Source organism: Malurus melanocephalus, unplaced genomic scaffold (assembly GCF_030028575.1).
Source record: "Malurus melanocephalus ecotype Western Australia unplaced genomic scaffold, MMel_1.1 scaffold_108, whole genome shotgun sequence".
Classification (NCBI taxonomy): Eukaryota; Metazoa; Chordata; class Aves; order Passeriformes; family Maluridae; genus Malurus; species Malurus melanocephalus.
The window spans coordinates 1688803-1698909 of record NW_026623340.1 but is presented as its reverse complement, the minus strand read 5'-3'; the positions used below and the strand labels follow the sequence as shown (position 1 = coordinate 1698909).

General features: G+C 48.8%; 1 protein-coding gene across 1 annotated transcript in view; it reads right to left on the bottom strand.

Moving 5' to 3' along the window:
• Positions 1-10107, bottom strand: part of TNIK (TRAF2 and NCK interacting kinase) — a 141062-nt gene that overhangs the window by 8516 nt on the left and 122439 nt on the right. The window contains exons 21-26 of the mRNA XM_057369417.1: positions 9260-9444; positions 6024-6150; positions 3700-3864; positions 739-853; positions 182-387; positions 54-58 (exon numbers count right to left, since the gene is read on the bottom strand). Coding sequence (XP_057225400.1) covers positions 54-58; positions 182-387; positions 739-853; positions 3700-3864; positions 6024-6150; positions 9260-9444 — 803 coding nt within the window. The remainder of the gene's footprint in view (positions 1-53; positions 59-181; positions 388-738; positions 854-3699; positions 3865-6023; positions 6151-9259; positions 9445-10107) is intronic.

Genomic DNA, 10107 nt, shown 5'->3' with positions numbered 1-10107 from the left:
GTCAGGGGTGCCAGGAGCCACGGCTGCCCCCAAGGACAGCACCCCGAGCTCACCTCTGCTGCCACCAAGAGCGTGGCCAGCCCAGCTCAGACAGGAATGATCACTCCCATACCTTGGGGGATGGAGAAGGGGCCAGGCCGAGGCAGGGGCTGGGAACTGCAGTGACACATTCCCATCCCACCTCCACGGGCTCCCCTGAGCTGTGCCCAGCCTTACCCCACAGAGCAGCACACAGGATCTCCGAGTTGAAGCGCTTCTTGTACTTGCGGATCTCGGGGGTGTCGCTGTGGGGACGGATGTTGGTGGGGTTCACGTTCACCACCGAGATCTTCCGTGCCTCGTTCAGCTTGGCCTGCTCCTGCCTGAGCAGCTCGCTGGTGAACAGGGCTGCAGGGAAACACCAGAGGACAGGTGACTGTTCTGTCACCTCTTTTTTGGTACAGTGACAATACTTGGTTTATTTCTCGATGGGGGCATCATCACTGTGTTACAAGACGTTAGTTTGCCCAAGCAGATGGAAGGGTGAATTCCTGCTGCTCCCAGGGCCCTCCTAGACCTTTGGTGGCATTTTGCTGATGGGGGAGAAGAAGTTGGATGGCAACTGGAGAGGGCAAGGATACAGACAGGAGCTGTGTTTGGACAAGRGTGAGTGAAATGTGGTTGACTGGGGCTGTTCAGGCTCCCCAGCCTGCTTTCCACAAGGCCCTCCTCTTTCAAACTAGCAACATTGCCTCCTACCATTACCAGCTGACTCYTCATCCTCATCTTCATCTTCATCAGTAGGTGAGGTCTGATACACTCTGGTGTCCACAAAAGGGGTGAAAGAGGCTTTGGTGCTACTTCCCATACCATACTGGAAAATAAAGAGCAAAGAGAGAGCTCAGAGCGCAGAAATAACAGTAATTTTGTGCATCTGTGTACATGTAAGACTTTCTAATTAGCAAACAGTGCCTGCCTGTGCAGTGCCCTTTTTGAGCCCTCTATGAACTCTAACAAATCAGAAACAAACATTAAATTGGACTTTTGAGTATCTGTGAGCAACAGAAAATGGAAGGAGCAGGGCCTGGCTCTGCTCTCTCCTCACAGGCAGAAGCACAGCCATGAGGACAGTTATCAGGGAAGCTGCACTGCCAGAGGCAAAAGCCAATGCAGGTAAAAACCAATTGAGAATCACAGAATCATTCAGACTGGAACAGCCTTTACAGTCACCAAGCCCACCCATTAACTTGTCTGCACGTCACACATGTGCCTTAAACCCTCTCTGGGACATCTGGCAGGTGAGGGTTTGCTTTTCCCACTTTCCCACAGCAGCTGGGATTGGCAGGATGGTGCTGGCAGTCCCTGTGAAGCCCTGGCCTGGGGCAGCTGGCACAGTTTTAAATTGTCCCCAGCATTTCAGGTCGGGCTGCAGAAMGGGGCATTTCTAAGTTAACAAAACTTAGCCTGAGGGTATGGCAGGGAATGTCAGAGCCAATACTTGGCTGAGGGAATTTGGGGATGAACAAACTGCAATGTCACTTTGCTTTCTTTCTAAAGCCATGGCTTTAAGGCAGCAAACAAGGCTAAGACCTCCTTCCACACAAAAGGAAATCCTTCCTTTGGAGTCAAAGTGACGTGAATTCCTCCCTTTTTTGAGCAGTTTATTCTTCCTACTCCAGCATTTACTGGGACAAGCTTTATGGATGAGCTCAGTTCAGAGCTGCACCAGCAGCAAACCCCAACTCACTCTGCAGCACCACTACAGCTCAGGTTTCTCTTCTCTGAGACACTGCCCTTTCCTGAAATAAATCTTCCTCAGCTTCCATGTCACCCAGTCACGGAGCCCAGGCTGCTCTCCATGCCCACTGCCACAGTCCCTGTGTGACAGCTGCCATGGGAACAATCCCCAAAACTGTGGGGAGATGTGCCACCACTAAAACCAGTCTGGGCCTGTGCCTGTCCTCCAGTGGGCCACAAAAGTTTTCAGGGGTAAAACAAATCAGSTGTAGGAGCAGCCTGGTGGCTTGTGACTTTTCCAGGCATTTTGGGGCTGGCATCCATGGGTGAGCCAGCATCCATGCCAAAATCATGCTGTGCATCCTGCTTCCCTCCCAACCCTATTCCCTGACAGCCTGCCTGTTTCCATGGAAACGGGATGGATTTCCAAACAGAACGTGGTAACTGAGACCCACGGAAAGAGTTAAGAGCCTGCGGCAGGGAAGGCTGCRGGCACAGATTGCACTACTTTGTGCTTCTCTCCCGTCCAAGAAACAGACAAATTCTTTCCTTGTGCTGGATGTYTTTCCATAAAACAATTTAAGGAAGAGAAAAATTCAGTATTTGCAGGGATTTCCAGCTGAGAGCCAGGTGCTTTCCAATGAATTACAAAGAAATCATCCCAATGCACCGAGCATTTCTCCTTGCTCAGATTCAGTTATTCTCCTCAGAAGCTGATATTTTAATAGCTTCCAAGTCTGATATTTAAATATTAAGACTTCATCTTCTTCCAGGTGCTGTTCAACAGCCTATAAACCTGTGTGGTGGCTTACAAAGAGCATCAAGCTGCAGGCTGAGGTCGTGCTCRCATGAGTCACATGGAAGCCCGTGAACAAAATCCCCAAGTTTCCACTTACACCCACTCCCTGCTCAGTCAACTCTAAAAATACAGTTTTAGAAATGGAGATCTTTTTGGTTGATATTCTATAAATGAATATATCGAAACCCAATCCCAGGCTGCATTTCAGCAGCCCCAGGATGACCGTGGAAGGTGTTACTTTCAGGATTGACTGTCTCATTGCTGCTTTTAATGCCAGTGAGGAAAAGGATAAAAACTTGAGGTCAAGTCAGACACCATCTGTTCTTACGTTTTATCAATGCCCAATTCCAAGAAATTTTTATTTTTATACTGCTAGTAAAAGTACACCATAAAGTGAGAACATCATTTCTATGAAAGAACACAGGATGGCAAAACTTTTGATGTACAGCCCACAAAATGAAACAAAAACATTAAATACAATAGCTTAATTAGCACCAAATGGGTTGATTTTTTTACAGAAAAGAGAACTGTGTCTGGTTCCCACAGCTAGGGATGGTGAGCAGTACGCATTGATTCCCATAGTTTATTTGTCATATCTTGCACTTTCTAAGACTTTTTACACTTTATGCAATTTTTATGTTCAATCGTGTACCTGTGAAACACCTACCAGAGAGAAACACTTTGCCGTGACAGGAAACACACCATTTTAGAAGTGTGCAGATTTTTTTCTACTCTGAAGAATTATCTGGAATTTTATTGGCTTTGGTTTTTGGTAACCTYTTCAGTCATGACAATTATCAGAGGTTGCACAGATGGAAGCTGGGCCCAGTTGAAGCTACCAGCATCACTGGCTCTCATCACTTCCTTTAATATCCAAGTGTCAAAGACAAAAAAATGGGGCTTTGTCATCAGTTGGCAGCACACGYGTCACAACATCAGAACTCCAGCTGGTGGGCTTGAAAGACCCAATAAACCTTTTTACCATCAGCCACAGACCCCTACAGCAGCAACCCATCCGATTCCCTCGCATTTCCACTACACTCACCCACGTGGACCAGAAACGGAGAGAGGGAAGAGCCAAGAAAGCCAGGGAGGAAAGCAGGAGAGCCCCGTCACGGGGCAGAGATGTTAATACTTGAATTAAAAGCAATGCAAAGGAGGAAGAGGAGCCCCCCACCACCTACTTCAGGCACCGAGTCCATGTCCTGTGCATGCGTGGAGACTCGCCCCAGGGCCTCGGTCGGCGTGCCCGCCGGCGAGTGGCTTTGCTGCACCAGGTCAGGCAGATTGATGTGACCTGCAAAGCCATTGCTGGCTGCGTGGCCAGAACGCTTTTTTTCACCAGAGGTCTGCAGAGACACAAGGCATGAGGAAGAAAGAGAAGGGAGGGGGGGGGAGGGAAGAGAAAAAGAAGAGAAAAAAAACCAAACAAAACTAAGTCGTTCGGCAGTCCCCCGGTTCCCAGAGCAAGCGCAGGAGAAGGACCCTCTCTGTTCCATCCCCATGCAGTCTGGCAAGCAGCAAACCAACCCCCCCGCTCCAGGAGAAGTACAGACAGGATTAATGACACAGTCAATACAGAGTAGTTAGCCACGAAACAGCGAGAGAAGCCTGAYCACTGTTGTTTGGGGACAAGGAATGTAGGGCAGATTCTGCGCTTGCCCCCATGGGTGCAAACCCCATGGCCAGCTCTCCTCCCACACGGCCACTGGTGACAGCAGAATCTGAGCCCTCCATCAGCATTAGCTTTGCACAGCTATGGCAAAGAATAGCCTGACTGCAAGTGCCAGCACAGCCCTGTCCCATGTTTCTGTGACCCAAACCAGCAGTGAACAGCGGTGTGGTGGTGGCAGAACCACCAACAGCTCGCCCTGCACACGAGGCTCCTCGGGTTTCCCTGGGCTTCCCCTTCCTCTCCATCCCCTCCCCGTGAAAGGCAGGTACTGGGAAGTTTCTCCCTTCCTCATTTATTTTGCCATTTTGATGAATCTCACCTACCTGGAGTACACCAATGAGATTTTTTCCCTTTGCTGGATGTGGAAAATAGTGGAAAACTCTGAGCTCACCAAGCCCCTGACCTCGTCCTGATGACATTTATCTTKTGATTGCTCATGACCATCACCTTCCACCACACCCTGCCATCCCATCAAAGAGTGAAAAGCCCTTTGCCCAAAGCCCACTGACCTCAGTGAGACCATCCCCTGATGGCTATGGTGGTGGTGGGGGGAAAGAACAGTGAACACCCAGCACAAGGCTACAGTTTGGTTTTCTTATCATGCTTTCTCCTCCYAAGGGGGTTTTCCAGCTGCTTGTCTTGCCCATGGCTATTAAACCTTTCTGCCTCCCTGTTTTTCTCACACAGCCCTGAGGCACAGCAGGGGTTTCACTGTTGTGATGCTGAACACAAGCTTGTTTTAGAAAAAGCTGCATATCACACAAGGAGTTATTCTACCACTCATCCACATCACCTCCCTGATACAGGGATGTGCAGAGCCGTGGGGAACCCTGCTCTGAGCAGGTCCACCCCAGCAAGGGATGARGTGAACTGTGCTGCTACCCCCTCCAAAATCCATGGAGAAAGGCAGCAAATGTGCCATGACTTCTTTTGCTAACTCCTTTCTCTCTTTCAAAGTTGAATTCATCTTTTTCCTTCATATGTGAGTATTTTACATAAATGGAATTAAGAATTAAAATGCTGCTCAAGTCTCGTTTGCATTTGTCTAAACATGCCTCCTTCATTACTGCTGACTCCAATCTCCCCTCCCTCCTCCTCCTCTCCCATCCACCTCCCTTATGTGCTGGTGGGAAGGTGACTCCCCTTTCCATAACCACCAGGGCCTCCTGCCCTCTCTCCAGGAGACCAGCAACACATCTCCATTTCCAGCAGCATCATCAGGATGTTCCACCAACTGGGAAACCAAAAAACACTGGGACAGATCTCCCACAGCCACTAAAGGTGCCTCCTCTGCCTCTCTCCTGCAGTGCCACCCATCAGGACTGCTCCCACCACAGTGTCACCTCTAAAGCACTGGAGCTGGGGACAAGGGCTCACATCCATCTGGGATCCCAGTGCCTCCCACAGYGGGCTCTGAGCAGGAGCAGCCTCTGCTACAAGCTCCCAAATTCTCTACAAACACTGCCCAGCTCTAACAGTCACAGGGTGGCAAAGGCTGGGCAGAAAAGGGGAAACTCTGGGCCAGTCCCAAGTGAATTAAATAAATGCTGTAAATTGAAGAGAAGAACTTGCTGCCTGGAGCAATGGTGGGGTTATAGCAGAGCCATTTGCAGGAGCCTCCTCCCCACCGTGCCCTGGCACTGCCATTCACTGCTGTTTGTAGTTCTGAGAAACATTTGCACTTGTCACTTTAAATTGCATTAACGAGAGCACTAATGAGCACAATTTACTCTGTCATTTTGTGTTCCGGACACRCAGCACTGTTAGTTTTTGTGCTTACATGGGCAAAACCTCCTGAAGATGCTCCATGGAAGTGTTTGTTTTACAACTTACCTCCCTCACCATCAAAGTCCCTTCCCTTGAAATATTGCTAAACGTATCTGCGTGGGAAGTCTCTAGCCCGTGGGTTGTCACCATTCCCAGGTTGTACGGCTCATTGCTTCCAGGAATTCCTGTTGGTCTGGGGACAGAATGGAAAAGCATTAATGATGAATATTTCCTTGGTTGAAYKAGATGAAAAATCYTCTAGTACAGTATTATTTCAATAARAGTAAGGTTTTGCACCTCACARKAAGAAAAGTTAGAAAATATACSCACTTAAGGTGTATGGGGAAATGACTGATGCTGCCAGAAATACAGGASCAGGGTCAGGTTGATAAACCACAGATACCAAAGAAAGGAACCATTCTGTTTCTCATCCCAAGCTCCTGAGAGAATGGGTAACAAGGAGTGGCAGTCCTGCTTTACTTCATCACTTTTTTTCTACTTAAAAAAGCTACAGAAAACCCAAATTTACTCCCTTTATTCTCCACCTCAACATTTGAAAAGGGAGCATCAGAGCATCTGATGGCAAATAACAAGGGAGGGGATGGGCAAAAGAAGGTGTGGGCAGGAGGGTAGGTTGTGTGCTGTAGCTTTCTGCAGTTTTCCAGGTGAAAACGTTGCCCTAACCCATGCTTTCCCCTTGAAACTTCCATGCTCCTATCTCAAGACAGAGGCTGGAATTTATTACATTTTAGGACTGCCTGAGATTGGATTTCACAGGCGCTGAACAACTGAACAGCTCCCGTGACTTCACCATTAGATTCTTGGCAGCCCAACTGCTTATCTACAACCCCAACAAACCCACAGCACATTGACAAGCACCCCTGGGTGACAGGACCTGTTATTCTGAATTTAAAAGCCACACACACCAATCACTCCCATCAGTGTGAGGCACTGTGCTCTGTAACTCCTGAGCACACCAACAAACCCAGAGGCTCCTGAGGGAGCCTGGYTGGTGAAAGGCCAAAAAAACCTGCACTAATCATGGGGTTACTGGTCCAGTGTGAGATCTGAGCCCTGGGGACCCTAAGGTGGGATCAGGCTCCTTGCCTGTGTCAAACCTACAGCTGGACAGGCACTCCAGACAGCAGCGTGCCATATTCCTACAGCACCTTTCATGTGAGGAGCTCACACCTCCCCACCCCAATGAGCTTCTCACCATGGCCAAAGGATGAGAAAATAGCAGTTATTGCATTTTAAAACAGGAAGACATGGACAAAAGAAGCGATGTTAATTTTGTGAATGAATGGCTGTGGTAGCCCTGAGCTCCCAAATTTCATCAGTGTGCAGTTTCCAGGTCATCCTGCTGAAATCCCTGGCCATGGGCAAGAGCTGGCTTGCAAAGKTCAAGGAGAGAGAGCTGAAAGGAGTCATCAGAGCCTTCAGAGGGAGAAATGGTATCTCCAGAGGTGGATGGAGTAAACAATCCCTCCTATCCACTGGGACACAAGGCAATGGACAGGTTTATCCTGTAGCAGGAGAGACCTGGATAGCGCTGGAATGAAGAGCAGCCAAGTGTTCAGGGAGGATGCCCAGGGAAGTTCAAACATGGGTTATACAAGATCACTCAGAAGGGGCAGCAGAAGATGAGATGATCCCTCTTGGCCCCATCTTCCAACAACCAACACTGAACACAGAAAAAAAAAAAAATCTTTGATAGAAAAACACCAAAATACATAAAGTCTGAACTCGAGTTAAGGTCCCTTTTGAGACGTAAGGGCGAAACTCAGAGCATTTGCTTTCCATTTCCCCAGACATGGGCCAGTGCAGCTGTGCCTGCAGACACGTCTGCATCTCCTCCCTCAGTGTCTGGGACACGACAGAGACAGGACATWATGGGACATGTGGCACTGGGCTGGCAGGGGCTGGGGGCATCCAGCTCACTGCTGTGCCTGTCAACCCACACATGAGGCTGCGAGGCATCCAGTGAGACATTCTATCCACTGGGAAGTGCTGTGTCAAACCCAAGGTGTCTGAAGAAGGATGTCAGCACAGATTAACCACTCCTGATTAAATTCCTCTTCCATGAGCAGCTGGAGGCCCCTTCTCCCACGCCTGACTGCCCATCCGACTGCTGCACTCTCAGAGCCATCCCTCTGCCTCCYGACTTGCTCCAACCAATTCCAAGAGCTCTGATTTTAATTCTTCTGCTGAAAGGAAGCTCTGACCCCTGAATAACRTGGACCCCAAGGAGACATGATCACCCTGCCACTTGGAGGGCTCCTGTGCTGCTCCATGTCCCACCACTTTGAGTCAGAGAAACAAAGAATTGTTTAGKTTGGAAAAGACCTCTAAATTCCTCGAGTGCAACCATTCATCCAGCACCATCATGTTCACTGCTAAACCATGGTCCTGAAGCCAGGTATGCCTGTATTGACTATAACTCATTTAGCAGGAAAAATGGAAATGAACYGATTAAAATGCAAATAATCCCCTGACACCTTCCCACAGCTCCTCTGAGAATCCAAAGGGGCAGGGTTCAGATCCTGCTGCCAGGCAGAGACCTCCAGAAATGGCTGTGGAAGCCTGCACAGGGATGCTCTGGGACTCTCTCTGCATGGCAACAGCTCCCTGTGAGTGCCAAATCTGTGCTGTCCTCATCTAGAGAGACTCAAAAGCACAAGTGTCCCATGGGACACAACAGTCTGCTGACCTCTTCATTTCAGCTTTTCAACCCACCAGCACTGACTGAGCCAAGGACAGAAATCCAAGATAAAGATTCAGGATTTCTATAATCCTGCCTCTACCAGCTGGCACTGGGCAGGCCATCAAGTACTGACACTTGAGCATGGCTTAATKTGGGGCAAGACCAGGCTCAAGAGCAGGCAGAGCTTTAACACACCCATCCCATGGGCAGGACCCATGGGTGTGCATGAGGTCAGCTGTGCCCATCCTGGCCAAAAACCGGCCTGGCTCATCACCAGAACAGCTCCATCAGCTKTGAGCCAACATTCACTGAATATGCAGCAAAAATAGCTCAGTTTTTCCCATTAATTATCTCTAGTTTCAACCAGGAAAAACACTCATGTGAGTACATTATCCTACTTGCAACCATGACACCGTTCCCAGTGCCAGCCACCAAACATGGACACTCTTTGGACATGTCCTGTATCACAGCTCTTGCTCCTCCAGGCCAAGACTACCAGAGTTTCATCTCCAGAAAAACACACCCCAGAGGTATCACCTCTAGAAAAAGACACCCCGGGGTTTCATAGTTTGACCCCCCAAAAGGAAGCATTCCTCACATGAGCCGTGGGATGTCACTGACAGGCACGGTCCCATCGTGTGTCTCGTTCTCCCCATCCTCCTCCTCCTCCTCGCTGCTCTCCGACTCCTCGCTGGAGGAGGAATAGTCCGTCACCTTCTTCAGCGGGCGATTGGTTTCCTCGATGCGCAGCTCCCTCAACTCTTTGGCTAGAGCCGTCAGATCCTAAAGGGGATGGGGGCAAGGAAACAAGGAAGAGACAGCTGTTACCTTCAGAGCGAGGGGAGTGTCACGTACATCTCTCCAAAAGCCAATGCTAACAGCACGAGCAACGAGAAATAGCTTTACAGAGTCGTTACAAACATGAGACAAACGTAAGACAATGTTTGTAGCATGTAGCATTTATTAAACAAAACAAAACTGATTTACGCTCACTGAAAAGTCAATAGCCAACCTCTTCTTTTTCTCTTTGGAACGTGTATGTGCATATATATACACACACTTATATGTATATACACGACAAAATTATATTTGTTGGAAAAGGTGAAGTTCRGTCACCATCATAGTAAACTGGAAAACAACGTCACTTCAAAGATTGGCTCGGAGAATTTCTCCTGCAGGGTTTTCTCTTCTTTCAAACTTCTCAAAAGAGACCCCGTAATGGTATTTATTCTGTAATAAATGCATTTGGGAAGGAAGCAATGACAGCATCTCCCATGGAGTGGTGCAATCCCCACGTCAAGAGCTGCTTCCATGGTGAGTCTCCGCTGTCGGGCGGCTGCCGAGAGGCGGTGAGGAGCACGAGGAGAAGCGCCCAGCTCAGCCAGACTTTGGAGTCACAGCTCTGAGTCAGCCACACAATCAAAAAATAATAATTAAAAAAAAAAA